This window comes from Salvelinus sp. IW2-2015, linkage group LG20, assembly GCF_002910315.2.
Source record: "Salvelinus sp. IW2-2015 linkage group LG20, ASM291031v2, whole genome shotgun sequence".
In the NCBI taxonomy this organism is placed as follows: Eukaryota; Metazoa; Chordata; class Actinopteri; order Salmoniformes; family Salmonidae; genus Salvelinus; species Salvelinus sp. IW2-2015.
In genome coordinates this window covers 15,523,181-15,541,074 of record NC_036860.1, presented here as the reverse complement: position 1 = coordinate 15,541,074, position 17,894 = coordinate 15,523,181, and the positions used below count along the sequence as shown (strand labels likewise).

The window sequence follows — 17,894 nt, the reverse complement described above, 5'->3', positions numbered from 1 at the left end:
GCACACAAATAAGCGGCTGCTCTTATTTTCTGATGTATTAATTAGGTTTTTCCCTTTTCTTTTTATGGTTCTACCTTTTTGTCATCCTTCTCTCTCCCTCCTCTTCTCCATTCTCATCCTCTCTTCCCACTATAATTTTAACTCTTTACTGCTCTTCTCAATCTCACTTTCACTGTACTCTCCATCTCTCTCCATCTCTCTCCATCTCTCTCCATCTCTCTCCATCTCTCTCCATCTCTCTCCATCTCTCTCCATCTCTCTTCTCCAGCCCTCTGGTCCAGTTCAACCTGCTCCACTCTAAGTTCCACCTGTGTTCGGTGCCCACGCGCGCCCTGCTGCTCTCCGCTTACATCAAGTTCATCAACCTGTTCCCAGAGACCAAGGCCACCATCCAGGAGGTGCTTCGCTCCGACAGCCAGATCAGGAACTCTGACGTGGAGCTGCAGCAGAGGGCCGTGGAGTACCTCAAGCTCTCTTCCATCGCCAGCACCGACGTCCTGGTGAGGACTGGGGATTTTGAGACAGGTTTATTGAGACAGTTTGGAAGGGTGGGCACGGGGATTGAACCCTGGTCTCCAGTGGAGAGACGTATATGTGACTGTGACAGGGAGTGTTACCACTGCACACACAGCTCTTGCCTGGCTACCCCTCCATATRGCTCTGACCAACTGACGTTTCTTTTCCACAATGAGTCTGGATTTGCCACTCTTCCCGATGATTTCTAGAATGTGAACACGTTCTTACCGTTCTGATTGGTCCCAGAAACTGATGGGTTGGGCCAGAGCCGGTCTACAAGATGTCGTTATCAACTTTGATACTCTGATTGGTTAGATTTGTTACACTATCCAATCGCTGATAAATTTGTTTTGTACAACGGCCTTCATTTTAAAGTCGTACAAACGACTTCTACGGTAGCAGTTTCAGACTCTCTGTAGCGAACAGAGGAAGAATTTAGTGTGAGGCGTCAGGCTACCACAGCTCTGCATGTGTTTTTGTTATTTTACTGATCTCTTTCACTTTTTATTGTTTACTGTAAATTATGTTGGCATTTTAAATGCACTTACAGTGCCTTCGGAAGGTATTCATACCCCTTCACTTATTCTGCATTTTGTTGTTACAGCCTGAATTCAAAAGTGTTTTCTCACCCATTTACACACAATACCCCATAATGACAATGTGAAAACATGTTTTTATATATCTTTGCAAATTCACACCCCTGAGTCAATACATTTTAGAATCACCTTTGGCAGCGATTACAGCTGTGAGCCTTTCTGCGTATGTCTGTAAGATATTTGCACTCCTGGATTGTACAATATTTGCCTATTATTATTTTCAAAATTCTTCAAGCTCTGTCAAATTGGTTGTTGATCATTGCTAGACAGTCATTTACAAGTCTCGTCATAGATTTTCAAACAGATTTAAGTCAAAACTGTAACTCGGCCACTGTCTTCTTGGTAAGCAACTCTAGAGTAGATTTGGCCTTGTGTTTTAGGTTATTGTCCTGTCAGGTGGAACTGGAAAGCAGACTGAAACAGGTTTTCCTCTTTGATTTTGCCTGTGCTAAGCTCCCTTCCGTTTATTTTTTAATCCTGAAAAACTCTGCAGTTCTTAATGATTACAAGCGCATACCCATGACATAATGCAGCCACTACTATCCCTGAAAATATGGAGAGTGGTACTCCGTCATGTGTTGTATTGGATTTGCCCCCCCAAAAAAACACTTGGTATTCTGTATAAAAAGTTTATGGGTTTGCCACATTTTTTGCAGTATTATTTTAGTGCGTTGTTGCAAACAGAATGCATTTATTTAATGTCTGCTTTTTAAAGATCTACCAATAGGTGCCCTTCTTTGCGAGGTATTGGAAAAACTCCCTGGTCTTTGTGGTTGAATCCTGGTTTGAAATTCACTGCTCGACTGAGGGACCTTGGAGATAAATGTGTGGGTTACAAAGATGAGGTAGTCATTCAAAAAATCTTGTTAAACACAATTATTGCACACAGAGTGAGTCCTTGCAATTTATTATGTGACTTGTTAAGCACATTTGTACTCCTGAACTTAATTACGCTTGCCATAACAAAAGGTATGACTACTTATTGACTCAAGTTATTTCAGCTTTTCACTTTTAATAAATTTTGTAAAAATGTTGCTGTAACACAACAAAATGTGGAGAAAGTCAAAGGTTATGAATACTTTCTGAAGGCACTGTAGAATACATTTCGATTTGACTGCAGGCCACAGAGCAGCAACAATATAACCTTGCAGTGTTCAGCTGTGGTTGTGTTCCAAATGTAAACCATAACTGTGACTGGTTTAGTCACATTGTCATAACTGTAACCACATAACAACAGCTACCATTAGCCTTGTTTATTTACTTGCCTGGTCAAAGAATGTTGTCTCTCCTTCCCCCTCTCTCTCCCTTTCTCTCCTTCCCTCTCCCTCCCTCCTTCCCCTCTTCCTCTCCCTCCTTCCCCCTCTTCAGGCTACTGTGCTGGAGGAGATGCCTCCCTTTCCAGAGAGGGAGTCATCCATCTTGGCCAAGCTGAAGAAGAAGAAGGGTCCGGGTGCCGTGTCGGTAGAGCTGGAGGACGGCAAGGAGAGAGGAGAGCTCAACGGTGGAGGGGACAGGGGGGGCGAAGCTGCCATCGCAGCCTCTAACGCTGTGAGCATCCAATTCAATATACTCTATCTACATCCTAAATGGCACCTATTCTCTGCAAAAAAAGTACATTAAACCCCTAGAGTTGATGTCTGCGCACTCTGGGAATCTAATTAGCATTAAAAAAAATCCCGGTCAAAATCCGTCTGTTTTTTGCATGGGCTGCGTCTCAATCCGCCAATGGCGGCCTTCTGCAGTGGAAGGTGGCCAAGCTACAGCGGTGTTTGTCAGACCATGAGACACCCCGAAAACATCTGTAGCGTCCGAACCACTCTACGGAAAGATGAGACTTAAATATAGGTCAAAATAAATAAATACTACAACCAGATCTTTCTTATACACTATATATACAAAAGTATGTGGACACTCCTTCAAATTAGACACACATTGGCAGTAGAATGGCCTTACTGAAGAGCTCAGTGACTTTCAACGTGGCACCGGCATAGGATACCACCTTTCCAAGTCAGTTCGTCCCAAAAACATTCTAACAAATCGTCAGCCCTCGGTTGCAACACTCACTTCGGGGTTCACGAAATGGGTTTCCATGGCCAAGCAACCGCACACAAACCTAAGATCATCGTGTGCAATGCCAAGCGTCGGCTGGAGTTGTGTAAAAATCTGCGCCATTGGACTCTGGAGCGGTGGAAACACGTTCTCTGGAGTGATGAATCAGGCTTCACCATCTGGCAGTCCGACGGATGCCAGTAGAGCGCTACCTGCCGGACTGTATAGTGCCAACTGTAAAGTTTGTTGGAGGTGGAATAATGGTCTGGGCTGTTTTTCATGGTTCAGGCTAGGCCCCTTAGTTCCAGTGAAGGGAAATCTTAACGCTACAGCATACATTAACATTCTAGATGATTCTGTGCTTCCAACTTTGTGGCAACAGTTTGGGCAAGGCCCTTTCCTGTTTCAGCATGACAGTACCCCCGTGCACAAAGCAAGGTCCATACAGAAATAGTTTGTTGGGATTGGTGTGGAAGAACTTGACAGGCCTGACCTCAACCCCATCAAACAGCTTTAGGATGAATTGGAACGCCAACTGCGAGCCAGGCCGAATCGCCCAACATCAGTGCCCGACCTCACTAATGCTTTTGTGGCTGAATGGATGCAAGTCCTCGCAGCAATATTCCAACATCTAGTGGAAAGCCTTCTCAGAAGAGTGGAGGCTGTATTGCAAAGGGGGGGCCAACTCCATATTAATGCCCATGATTTGGGAATGAGATGTTCGACAAGCAGGTGTCCACCTATCTCTTAGATACAAGACAGACACTTTTAAACAAACTTCCTTTTTGATATTTTTTTTTTTTCATGCATTAATCTGTTATTCAATGTGTTTCTATGGGCTAATAGCAGTAAGGCCAAACTCAATGTTTCATAAAAATAATTTAAAATAATAATTATACCTAAAGGGGTCCTAAAATTAAAAATCAAATAGCTAAATGATCCTTTGTTTGACCATCTTAAAAGATAGCTTAGTAGACCCCCTCGCCCTTGTCATCTTTGTTTTTCTACGAAGGGAAAATAAGTTTGTAGTAATTGCAAGACGCAGCACAATGACATAAATCACTTGCATTCAAAAACTGGCAGCAGTTGAAAGAGATGGCGATCGCTTTAGAAAAAACAATCACTGTAATGGATTTAGTTTAATATTGAGCAATATATTCTCAAAGCACTGCTATTATACAGTTGTTGTTTCTCTCGCTCTCTCTCCCTCTGTTTTCTCTCTCCCTCTGTTTTCTCTCCTTCTGTTCTCTGTCCATCTTTCTCTTTGTCTTCCAGTCCACCCCATCCCCTTCAGCGGATCTGCTTGGCCTTCGTTCGGCCGCTCCCGTTAGTGGGGCCGCTCCCAGTGCAGGCAGCCTATTGGTTGATGTGTTTTCAGAGGCAGGGCCTGCAGCCTCCTCTGCCGGCGTGAACGACGACGGCTTCCTGAGGTGAATGTTTACCCTGTGACTAGAAGACTCCCATAGACACAGATCTACGATCAGCCTAGATTTCCCCCACTCCAAGCCTACCCTTAAGGGGATAAATTCTAAACTGACCTAAGATCAGTGTCTAGTGGACACTTGATGTTTGTGGTGTGGCTATTATGTGTTTTAGTTGTCCAGATGCACTGTGGTAGAATATGAAGCTTGCTCTTGAAAATGAGCGTTGTTGTTTTATTCTTGTGGTGCTTGCTGTCTGTGATATGTGCTGGTCCTCTGTCTCTGTCTTTATATCAGTCATTCTTCTTGTTTCCTCTGCGTCTTCTATGTGTAATCTTGTCTGTTCTCTTTTTATCTTGCTGTGTATGTGACTGTCTCTTTTCTTACTTTCTCTCCTTCCCCTTTTCTATTTCCCCTTCTCTGTGTTTTTGCGTGTGTGTGTGTGCGTGCGTGCTTGGTCCGGCAACGTGTGTGCTTGTGTGTCTCTTGTCCTCGATTGTGATTGGACATTGGCAGCGCTCTTCACGCTCCCGAGGCCTCTGACTCCCCATTGGTGGAGGGTCCTGGTGACTCGGAGTAAGGGGCCAGTAATAAGATGGCTGACTGTCATGTTGCACCCAAACACACATGAACACTGTTGTTCTAATCTAAAGTTATTTAGGGAGGCTGCATGGGCACCTCAACCTTAGACTAGTCACATAGACACACACACACCCTCTATTGCATGTGGGTTGTTGGATTATGTCATTGTAGCCTACCTATGCTGTTTATTTATTCATACATACATGTACCACACTTTTTTTCTTTTCTTTTTTACCAGCAAAAATCTTCTCATTGTTCTTGTTAATGCTGTCAGTTTTGATGAATTGGATCTAAGTGCTCATATAAACCCACCTCTGCTTTTTCTCTTCTCCTTCTCTTCTCCTGTTTGTCATGCCTCACTGCTTTGGGTCTCCCTCGACACACTCACCCTCTCTCCTTTCCTCCTCCTCTCTCTATCCCTTTTTCTATCTGTAATTCATTTGATCCCCTTCAAACACATTTTACATTTTCTCACACCCCCTGCCATTTTCTGTGGGTGCTGTCATCCACCTCTCCTCATCCATCCTTTCTCCATCCCTCCTTCCTCCTCTCAGCTCTGCTCCCCCTACTGCGGCCTCTGAGGATCCTGCCCCTCCTCTGCCCGAGTCAGACGAGCTTCTCAACAAGTAAGAGCTTTCTCTCGCTCCTCCGCTCGCCCTATCTCTCTTTCCGGCGGGGCTAGCTTGTTTTGGGTTCTATCACTCTTGAGCAAAGGTATCTAACAACCTGCTGGATTGACACAAAACCAACTGTGTAGATGTCACTGACATATGTTATGTTAAGTCATTCACGTATGATAAGGTGCATCTATATGTTTGTCTGCAAAGTGAATTGATATTGCGATAGGATGGCATGACTGAAGAGTTCCAATAACTTATAGGTAGTGTATGTACCACCGCGTGATTGACATGTTATAAGCAGCAAATGATACATGATGATATCTCCTAACACTTTCATTCTCTCTCTCTCTCTCTCTCTCTCTCTTCAGATTTGTGTGTAAGAACAACGGTGTGTTGTTTGAGAACCAGCTGCTTCAGATCGGCATCAAGTCTGAGTACCGTCAGAACCTGGGTGAGTTTGGGCTACTAGACAATGCGGGGAGATGCTTGAATCCTAAGTCACATTTGTCACATTGATGTGAGTTCGGCGAGATTGCATTATGTGTGGGTTTCAAGTTAGGATTCTTCCCTTGAAGTATTAATGCAGTTGGTGGCCACACCAGATACTGACTGTTACTTTTGATTTAGACCCCCCCTTTTGTTCAGGGACACATCATTCCATTTATGTTAGTCACATGTCTGTGGAACTTGTTCAGATTATGTCTGTTGAATCTTGTTATGTTCATACAAATATTTACACATGTTAAGTTTGCTGAAAATAAACGCAGCTGACAGTGAGAGGATGTTTCTTTTTTTGCTGAGTTTATGTATGTATGTGCTTTTACTAATGAGATGGGTGAGTTACCGACTGTGTCCATACGTGTTGTACTGTAGGTATTATGAATTATAATGCATTATAAACGGGAATGAGTTGGTGTGTAATGCTGCATTATAGCCTTAATACGGGAGTATACATAACAGTACATAATGCATTATAACCTGTATGTTTTATTTTGGAAATATCACCTAAATGTGTCCATTTGACATAATACCTTCTAACGTGTTTTTTTTTATTTTTTAGGGAGGATGTATCTGTTCTATGGCAATAAAACCTCGGTGCAGTTTGTCAGCTTTAACACCACAGTCAGCTGCCCAGGGGAGCTGCAGTCTCATATCCTTCAATGCATTTGCACACACACACACTGGCACACCCTTATCTTGCACACTATGTGTTGTCACGATAGCAGAATTTTGACTTCGATACTGGTACCAGGTTTAGTATCACAGTACGCGATACCATCACGATACTCGATACCAAAATTATACCACTGCAAAAGAATAAGTCACAAAATGGCAGTTGATCCAGACAAACACTGCTGCTGCTCTGTTCTGTATTTGGGCATCTTTTAAGTTCAATATCATTACATTTCTTTTTTTTACGTCAACATTTTTTGGAGACACAAGTATGCATTAAAGAGGAATGGCTTTAGAACACCAGCTAACTGTAAATCGCCATATTGGCAGGAATTCTTGAATGTACTGGCCAGCATCACGAGGTATTCACCTGGAATGCATTTCAGTTAACAGGTGTGCCTTGTTAAGTTAATTTATTTGGTAAAAGACCAAGTCCATATTATGGAAAGAACAGCTTAAATAAGCAAAGACATTTGAAAAACTTTGAAAGTTTCTTCAAGTGCAGTCGCAAAAACCATTAAGCGCTATGATGAAACTCTCTCATGAGGACCGCCACAGGAAAGGAAGACCCAGAGTTAACTCTGTTGCAGAGGATGAGTTCATTAGAGTTAACTGCACCTCAGAAATGTCAGCCCAAATAGATGCTTCAGAGTTCAAGTAACTGACACATCTCAACATCAACTGTTCAGAGGAGACTGTGTTAATCAGGCCTTAATGGTCAAATTACTGCGAAGACACCACTACTAAAGGACACCAATAAGAAAAAGAGACTTCCTTGGGCCAAGAAACACGAGCAAAGGACATTAGACCGGTGGAAATCTGTCCTTTTGGTCTGATGAATCCAAATGAGATTTTTGGTTCCAACCTCGGTTTCTTTGTGAGATGCAGAGTAGGTGAACAGATGATCTCTGCATGTATGGTTCCCACAGTGAAGCATGGAGGAGGAGGTGTGTTGGTGCTTTGCTGGTGACACTGTCTGTGATTTATTTAGAATTCAAGGTATAGTTGAAGTTGGAAGTTTACATACACCGGGTTTTCACAATTCCTGGCATTTAATCAGAGTAAGAATTCCCTGTCTTAGGTCAGTTAGGATCACCACTTTATTTTAATAATGTGAAATGTTAGAATAATAGTAGAGAATTATTTATTTCAGCTTTTATTTCTTTCATCACACTCCCAGTGGGTCAGAAGTTTACATACACTCAATATATTTAGTATTTGGTAGCATTGCCTTTAAATTGTTTAACTTGGGTCAAATGTTTCTGGTAGCCTTCCACAAGCTTCCCACAATAAGTTGGGTGAATTTTGGCCCATTCCTCCTGACAGAGCTGGTGTAACTGAGTCAGGTTTGTAGGCCTCCTTCTCGCACATGCTTTTTCAGTTCTGCCCACAAATGTTCTATAGGATTGAGGTCAGGGCTTTGTGATGGCCACTCCAATACCTTGACTTTGTTGTCNACACCAGCTCTGTCAGGAGGAATGGGCCAAAATTCACCCAACTTATTGTGGAAGGCTACCCGAAACGTTTGACCCAAGTTAAACAATTTAAAGGCAATGTTACCAAATACTAATTAAGTGTATGTAAACTTCCTACCCACTGGGAATGTGATGAAAGAAATAAAAGCTGAAATAAATCATTCTCTCTACTATTATTCTGACATTTCACATTCTTAAAATAAAGTGGTGATCCTACCTGACCTAAGACAGGGAATTTTACTAGGATTAAATGGCAGGAATTGTGAAAAACTGAGTTTCAATGTATTTGGCTAAGGTGTATGTAAACTTCCGACTTCAACTGTATATGTTTGCCTGCAAAGTGAATTGATATTGCGATAGGATGGCATGACTGAAGAGTTACAGTAACTTATAGGTAGTGTATGTACCACCACATGATTGACATTTTATAAACAGCTAATGATACATGATGATAAATCCTAACACTTTCATTCTCCCTCGCGCACGCGCTCACACACTCACTTTCTCCCTCTCTCTCTCTTGTCAGATTTGTGTGTAAGAACAACGGTGTGTTGTTTGAGAACCAGCTGCTTCAGATCGGCATCAAGTCTGAGTACCGCCAGAACCTGGGTGAGTTTGGGCTACTAGACAATGCGGGGAGATGCTTGAATCCTAAGTCACATTTGTCACATTGATGTGAGTTCTGGGAGATTGCATTATGTGTGGGTTTCAAGTTAGGATTCTTCCCTTGAAGTATTAACCCTTTTCATGCAGATCAGTCCTATGTGAAACACATTAGCCTATATGCTGTAACCTTATTGAACTGATGTCTGTACTATTCTATAGCTTTGCTAAGTACGTCTGAGCGTGCACAGAATGTAATAGATGGCGTCATTTAGTATTTGTGTTCACATCCTAGCTTTGTCATGTCCATTTTAGTATACAGAATGTTTTATTCAGTGGTAAGCTACGCTTCAGTGGGTGAGTGAGCATAATGCATAACTTGGCTACTGTGTGTGTATAGTGCTTTTACTGATGGGATGGGTGGGTTACCGACTGTATCCATACATGTTGTACTGTAGGTATGAAGAATTATGAATTATAATGCATTATAAACTGGAACGAGTTGGTGTGTAATGCTGCATTATAGCCTGAATAAGGGAGTATACATAACAATACATAATGCATTTTAACATGTATGTGTTATTTTGGAAATTTCACCTAAATGTGTCCACTTGACATAATATCTTCTAACGTGTGTGTGTGTGTTTTGTTTTCTCTAGGGAGGATGTATCTGTTCTATGGCAATAAGACCTCGGTGCAGTTTGTCAGCTTTAGCACCACAGTCAGCTGCCCAGGGGAGCTGCAGTCTCATATCCTTCAATGCATTCACTTACTGTTCTCACACACACACTGGCACACACACACACACACACCCCTATCTTGCACACTATGTGTTAATGTTATCACGATAGCAGAATTTTGACTTAGATACTGATACCAGGTTTAGTATCACAATACGCGATACCATCACAATACTCGATACCAAAATGATACCACAGCTAAAAAAAGAAGGCATATTAGCCAAAGTCACAAAATGGCAGTTGATCCAGACAGATGAACTCTGCTACTGCTCTGTTCAGTAACGGGGACAAATTTTAAGATCAATATCATTACATTTAAAAAATTTACGTCAACGTTTTTCAGAGACAGAGATGTATGCATTAAAGGGGAATGGAAACAATAGGCGTTAGAACACCAGCTAACTGTAACTGTAAATCGCCATATTGGCATTTTTGTTGCATCACTGGCAAGAATTCCTGAATTTACTGACCAGCTTTGAGGTAGTCACCTGGAATGCATTTCAATTAACAGGTGTGCCTTGTAAAAAGTTTATTTGAGGAATTTCTTTCCATAATGCGTTTGAGCCAATCATTTGTGTTGTGACATGGTAGGGGTGGGATACAGAAGATAGCCCTATTTGGTAAAAGACCAAGTCCATATTATGGCAAGAACAGCTCAAATAAGCAAAGACAAATGACAGTCCATTATTACTTTAAGACATGAAGGACAGTCAATCTGGAAAATGTAGAGGATAAGTTCATTAGAATTAACTGCCTCTCTGAAATTGCAAAATAAATGCTTCACAGAGTTCACGTAACAGACACATCTCAACATCAACTGTTCAGAGGAGACTGCGTGAATCAGGCCTTCATGGTCGAATTGCTGCAAAGAAACCACTACTAAAGGATGCCAATAAGAAGAGACTTTCTTGGACCAAGAAACACAAGCAATGAACATTAGACCGGTGGAAATCTGTCCATTGGTCTGATGAGTCCAAATTTGAGATTTTTCGTGCTAAAGGTGTCAATTACCATGAGACCGGCAGTTCTTTGCTTGACAATCACCGTCTGACAAAATATCATGACTGCCACAGCCCTAGGCCTACCCATACCTCTAATAAACGTTGTTCAAGATCAAAATCCTAACAATAGAGATGTTTCCGTGTTAAATGCAGATGTTTAGTATTAGTGGATCTCTTTGATTAGCTTTACTAAGTGTTTTCATTCCCCTTTTAAATGAATCAATTACACAATCATACAATAAATGTGACTTTGTTTTTACCAATCTAACTACATATCAACATAATGGTTATCATTTATTTGAATGGTAAATCTCGATTTGATAAACTGGATAAATCATGATTTAGCCTATTCACAATACAGGGGAATGCGTATTCAATATGAGTGTGTGCATGCATTGAGCTGTCGAGTTTGTTTTGGCCGATTTCATGAGGCTACAGATGATAAACAATCTGTTTCCCTTACATTTGGGACTTATTTTATGGTACTGATCAACAACATTTGCATAGAAGTAGCGCATCTTTTTATAAAATAAGCTGTCTCTTTAACCAGTAAAGTAACATATTCTTGTACTGAACTGTTTTTCATGTTCTAGTATCAAAGTTTCCGTATACTGTGCAACACTATGTGTGTCCCTTGGGTTGCAGGCTATACTTGCATGTATTTAACACGCATAGCTATATTCAATATGCAGTCCCCCCTGTGTGGTCTCTAGTCCCGGCTCTGTTCCTCTCCTTGACTGGCTTTCCCACAGCTCAACGTGCAGACCAAAACAGTGGAACCCCTAGTGGAGGGAGGAGCACAGGTGCAGCAGGTTATCAACATCGAGTGTCTGACTGACTTTATTGATGCTCCGCTGCTCAACATCAAGTTCAGGTACACACGCGCGTACGCACCCAGATTATTACACAGGACATACAATACAAACACCTCGCAATCACGCACGCAAGATCAGGAGTATCCCAAACATACACACACACACACATTTTGTATTGTCGTCTTCAGTTTATAAAGGTGTGTATGTTCCTCTCAGGTATGGGGGAGCCCTGCAGAACATCTCTCTCAAGCTGCCTGTCACCATCAACAAGTTCTTCCAACCCACAGAGATGGCCGCCGCAGACTTCTTCCAGCGCTGGAAACAACTCAGCCAGTGAGTGAGATTGTGTGTGTTGGGTGCGAGCATGTAAGGGGGTTGTGTGTGTGTTTCTGACTTTTCTTCTCTTTTCAGGCCCCAGCAAGAAGCACAAAAGATCTTCAAGGCCAGCCATGGCATGGACACAGAAGTGCTCAAGGCCAAGGTAGACACACACACACACACACACACATTTGAGGCATATTCATTTAATTCCCTTTCCTGCTGAATGTCTACCACATCCTACTCACTCCTATCCCCCCCCTCTTGTCTCTAGTTGCTGGGCCTGGGGACAGCCCTGTTGGAGAATGTGGATCCTAACCCAGAGAACTATGTGTGTGCCGGAGTCATCCAGACCAAGGCCCAACAGGTCGGCTGCCTGCTGAGACTGGAACCCAATGCGCAGGCCCAGGTACGCGCACGTGCACACACAAACTACACACACACACAAATGTACATGCATACACACACACACACACACACAAATGTACATGCATATACACACACAGAGTCCGTCTGTCCTTCTCTGTGCTGCTCTCATTGCATCACTCACTGCTGTCTGTGTCTTTCTGTGTGCTGCTGCAAATCAAGCCTGGCGAGCAGGTAACACACAACTGTCCCTGTTCTCTCTCGCTCTCTCGTTCTTTCTTTCTCATCCCCCTCTTCTCTCTTTCACACCCTTTTTTCACTTTCTCATTCACTTTTCCCTCCACATTGATTCTTCCACACTTTCTCACTGACATCCCAAAATTGAACACTTGAATCTCCACATTCTCTGTCTCTCTCTGTCTCTCTCTGTCTCTCTCTGTCTCTCTCTGTCTCTCTCTGTCTCTCTCTGTCTCTGTGCAGTGTTAGACTCAAGGTTGATAATGTGTCATCAGTGTAAATCCATTCTACCCTCGTGTTAAAAATGTTGATGATCCAATATATACAGTTCCTTAAAGTATTCATACCCCTTGACTTATTCCACATTTATTGTTAAAGCCTGAATTCAAAATGGATTAAATATTTATTTTTCACCCATCTACACACAATACCTCATAATGACAAAGTGATTATCATTTATTTTTTAAATAAAGAAATATCTCATTTACATAAGTATTCACACCCCTGAGTCTATACATTATGGATTCACTTTTGGCGACGATTACAGCTTTGAGTCGTCTTGGAGAATGTGTCATTATTGTCTGTATCAGCTTTGCACATCAGAATTTGGGGATTTTCTCCCATTCTTCCTTGCACATTTTCTCAAGCGCTTAAATTAGATGGGAGCGGCGGTGAACAGCAATCTTCAAGTCTTTCCACAAATTTTCAATGTGATTCAAGTCTGGGCTTTGGCTGGGCCACTCAAGGACTTTCTCATTCTTGTCCTGAAGCCATTTCAGCGTTGCTTTCTCTGTATGCTTGTGGTCATTATTGTCCTGTTGGAACATAAATCTTCGCCCCAATCTAAGATTTTGCACTCTTGAAGCAGGTTCTCATCAAGGATTTGCCTGTATTTGGCTCCATTCATTGAAATGCATAGCATAGGGATGGTGTTGACGGGCAAGGACCTGTGCCTGGTTTTCACCAGACATAATGCTTTCCATTCAGGCCAAACATTTTTGTCTCATCAGAATCATCTTTTGCCTTATGCTTTGAGTCTTTAACGTGCCTTTTTGCAAACTCCATGTGTGCTGTCATGTACCTTTTTCTCAGGAGTGGCTTCCGTCTGGCCACTCCTATAAAGCCCAGATTGGTGAAGTGCTTTAGAGACTGTTGTCCTTATGTCAGGTTCTCCCATCTCAACCAAGGAACTCTGTAGTTCTGTCAGATTGGTCATTGGGTTCTTGGTCACTTCCCTGACCAAGGTCCTTCTTGCCCAGTTTGGTCAGACGGACAGCTCTAGGCAGAATCTGGGTTGTTCCATATTTTTTCAATTTCCCAATGATGGAGACCACTACTAGATCTATACCTCATCACAATTCTATCTCTGAGCTCTACGGACAGCTCCTTGGACTTCATGGTATAGTTTCCGCTCTGACATGCACTGTTAACTGTGGGACCTTGTATAATGTGATTATTTCTAAATCATGTCCAAACAACTGAGTTGGCCACAGGTGTATCAAGGATGATCAAAGGAAATTGGATGCCCCTGAGCTCAATTTGGGGTGTCATAGCAAAGGTGTATAAATACTTATGTAAATGAGATATTTCTGTATTTCATTTTCTATCAATTTGCAAACATTTAAAAAAAAATCTTGATTTCACTTCGTCATTGTGGGGTGTTGTGTGTAGATGGGTGAGAAACTGAATGTAATCAATTTTGAATTCAGGCTGTAACGCAACATAATGTGGAGTAAGTCAAGGGGTGTGAATGCTCTCTGAAGGCACTGTATATATATTATGTGTGTTTGAACTTTACTGACCACCCTGTATGTTCATTCATGTTTAAGGGTGTGTTTGTCGTCTGTGTGCGGTCTTGAGTGCGCGCGCGTGTGTGTGTGTGTGTGTGTGTTTACACATGTTAAATCTGTGTCCCCTCTCTGTCAGATGTACCGGCTGACTCTGCGCAGCAGCAAGGACACCGTTTCCCAGCGCGTCTGTGACCTCCTGGCAGAACAGTTCTGAAACCCTGAGTCTACAACCCACCCAACGCGCTCCAGGCCATCATCATCACCGCGCTCTAGACACCCAACACACCGAGACCAGTGTTTCAACCCCCCCGAACAAAGAATCAACGAGAAGAAAGAAAAATACCTACATAAGGGAAAAAAAGCAGCCGTTGCCACTTACACGACTGCCCTATCATTGACATTTATTACTATTGTCACGATTATAATTCCGATTCTTATTTTTATTACTGTTTATTATCATTGGCGCTACAATTCTTGTTTTTTTTCTGGTGTTTACCTGCTTACCTATAAGTGTGTGTGTGTGTGTGTGTGTGTTCCAGAATCGTGCTGGTATGTGTGTCCTGTTCTTCTCCGTCCTGTCTGTTTAAGCCCCGAGTACTCCTGTACTTCTGATGACAGCTGGTGTATGTGTCCGTGCCTGTGTGATGTATGGGGGAGGGTGGAAGATTCTGTGCGTTGATTCCGCGACATTTCAACCTTAGACTATTCCTGGGAGTTGCATGGGAGGACCAGTTCTACACACACACACGTAATACACACCCAGATACTCTCACATGTAGGCAGATACATGCATATATTTGTACATGCTTAAGTGTCTGTGTAAAGTATCTGTATAGGGTCCTCCTTTAGTGGGAGGGAGGGGTAAAACGAAATCACTAAAGAAATGGGACTCTTCTGTGTAAGGGTCCAAAACGACACTCTAAACCCCCACCTTCACCCCAACCCCATCTCTTCTCCACCCTTTGCTGTCCCAGTCCCCCACCGGTTATACATTCCAAGGGCCTCTATCAGTATAATCCCTGAGATATAATATTCCATAAAAYAAWTRCYGCACATTCCCAAGTCTACAGTTCCAGCTTTATTCCAGTAGAAATGGCCAGTGCACTTTAGGTGGTTCTAAGAGACCTCAGTCCTTCAATACCCCTCAAACACATACACACACCACCCCTCTCCCACTTCCCCTGTCTTTCTGGCGTGTAACCATACTTTATACATAAACTCAAATGATTCTGTACCTGTTCATGGTATATATATATATATATATATATATATATATATATATATATATATATATATATATATATATATATATATATATATATATATATATATATATATATAAAAAAGAATGTAATTACTTTATCTTTTTTGTTGTTGTCATCTTTACTTTTATTAGTAGTGGAGTTATTGAAGTGTTTGTTTCTTTAATGGTGTAATGTTGTTGCTTTGTGTGTGTGTGTGTGAGAGAGCGAGAGTAGGGATAGCTGTGTGTACCCTGCGAATTGGGTAGAGGGGTCAGCTAGAAGGAGAGCGAGATTGAGGGAGAGAGTAGCAGGGTAGCTGGTTTTGTTTACAGTGTTAATTAATCAGACAGCGGTGAGGTTAACACTTGACTTAAACCTGTCATAAAGCCTACTTACCACCATCATAATTAAGTGTTTATTTCAGATTAGCAATGTTTTTTGACACTTGAGGCAGGGAACATTGGTTGAGAACTGACATGGGCTGTTTTACGACAGTTTATGAAATGTTTGTCGTGCATAAGCAAGCATTGAGCAAGTCCCATTGATGGGGAGTTCAGGTGGTAGTTGGAAGGAGTTAGAGGGCAGTGGGCCAGTCCGTGTTCACATGAAGAGTGAAGTGGCAGAGCAGAGGCCTAGTATTCGTTATTTAAAATTTTTTCGTGCTGAAAAGAGAGATGGGATTGGAGAGTAGAGTGCTGCTTGACACCGTGATTGACTGAAAAAAGAGGAGTACCTCAGAACTTGATCTCTAAACAAGCACAGGCTTGTGCACACACACATCACAAATACTTACCTTATGGTATTAATTGGGAGAAGATAGCAATCTGCAAATAGATTGATTATAATCTTTGAAAACACAACCAACCACAAAGACACTGGACAGCACTTATCTGTAAACTCACATTTCAGACACACGCACCCACATGTCCATTCTTAGAGATGAGAGGGAGGAGGAGAGAACTCAAAGACCAATTGTCAATCACAACTACCAGGATCTAGTCATCAGGGGTGGGCATCGCGTGTGTGTGTCGGTGTACCACGTGATAAAAATATCCTAAATTATCTTTGAGACATGGTCATATTAGTTTCAACAGGAGTCACTTATATGTCTAACCCATGCAGCATTAGTGGGACAGTCTGATCATTGTAGTGGAAACTGTAGAATAATTTTGTGTGTGTGTGCAGTATCCGCTAGCTAATGCAGCCCTGTGTATTGGTGTTAAACCTGTGAGATACCTGTGTTAGATTTAAGATTTACTCTGTACTGAATAATGTGAAAGTAAAACTATGCCATATACTCTACCACTGGCTCTCTGTTTCTTGGTGGGAAAGTGTGTCTGTGTGTGATGATGTGTGAAGCGGAATTTCTTTCCAACGCTTACCACAGTTCCACATCAGTTTCTTGTTGTGGACATGTGTTAGTGCTGGGCTTGAACAAAAGCCTGTACACCCAGCAGCTGTCCAGAACCGTAGTTGGATGTATCACATAGTCCAATAAGAACTCATCACATTGACTAAGTAGTAGATGTAATGTGATTTTGCTCATTGAATAAAGAATCTGCAAAAGCAGGTAATGTGGCATGTTACCAGTGTTGGGGAGTAGTAAACTGTAGTTGTAATTTAATTATATTTTCCAGTAACTTGGTGGTAGTTGAACTAAAATCAAATCTAGGTATTGTTTCAACTTTCTTTGCCATGTAGCAGAGTAGTAAACTACTGGAACTAGACACTACTGATTTTGCTCAAATAAAATGTGGGTGAAGTAGGCAATAAGTTCCTTTTTCTGCATCATACTTGCCTACCTCTCACTTGAAATTGTGTTTAATAGGCTAAATTCCACATTATGTGAACATATGACCCCAAAGTGATATTTTCTTGAGATTTGTAGTCAGACATATCGGATTTACATATGATGCTTTTTCATGAAGTAGTTTGGATGTAGTGAACTACTACTTCAAAGTAACTTTAGTCAAGTAAACTATATTTTCTTGAGGGTAGAATTAGTGTAGCTTAACTTCCAGTGTGAAGTAAGTGGTAGCTTGGTTAACTATATTTTCAGAGTAGCTTCCCAAACACTGCATGTTACCAACCTGTACCTCTAACCTAATGGCTGTGGATGAAAAGGGTGATAGGATATGGAGTGTCACAGTGGGCCTTTACAGATCATTTAGGCAGTGTTTACACAGGCAGCCCAATTCTGATGTTTTGTCCAATTCTTGGTATTTTGACCAATCGGATCAGATCTTTTGTCCAATTCAGAATTGGGCTGCCTGTGTAAATGCAGCTCAAGTGTGCAAAGAGAACAGATTCCATCCTCACTGTCATCTTGACATAATAGAGCCTTTTTT

The 17,894-nt window shown here is 41.9% G+C and overlaps 1 protein-coding gene across 5 annotated transcripts in view; it reads left to right on the top strand.

Annotated features, from left to right (window-relative positions):
- Positions 1–16,848, top strand: part of ap2a1 (adaptor related protein complex 2 subunit alpha 1) — a 63,262-nt gene extending 46,414 nt beyond the window's left edge. Inside the window, exons 11-22 of one of the 5 annotated variants that reach the window (XM_070433673.1) lie at positions 269–500; positions 2,481–2,660; positions 4,437–4,591; positions 5,099–5,158; positions 5,719–5,790; positions 8,959–9,041; positions 9,695–9,785; positions 11,528–11,650; positions 11,808–11,924; positions 12,003–12,072; positions 12,184–12,318; positions 14,439–16,848. In XM_070433673.1, coding sequence (XP_070289774.1) covers positions 269–500; positions 2,481–2,660; positions 4,437–4,591; positions 5,099–5,158; positions 5,719–5,790; positions 8,959–9,041; positions 9,695–9,785; positions 11,528–11,650; positions 11,808–11,924; positions 12,003–12,072; positions 12,184–12,318; positions 14,439–14,516 — 1,396 coding nt within the window. In that variant the 3' untranslated portion in view covers positions 14,517–16,848. Of the gene's footprint in view, positions 1–268; positions 501–2,480; positions 2,661–4,436; positions 4,592–5,098; positions 5,159–5,718; positions 5,791–6,152; positions 6,236–6,844; positions 6,936–8,958; positions 9,042–9,694; positions 9,786–11,527; positions 11,651–11,807; positions 11,925–12,002; positions 12,073–12,183; positions 12,319–14,438 lie in introns of all 5 variants that reach the window. The other 4 variants (XM_070433672.1, XM_070433674.1, XM_070433675.1 and 1 more) reach the window with 4 other exon arrangements.
- The last annotated feature ends 1,046 nt before the right edge of the window (positions 16,849–17,894 follow it).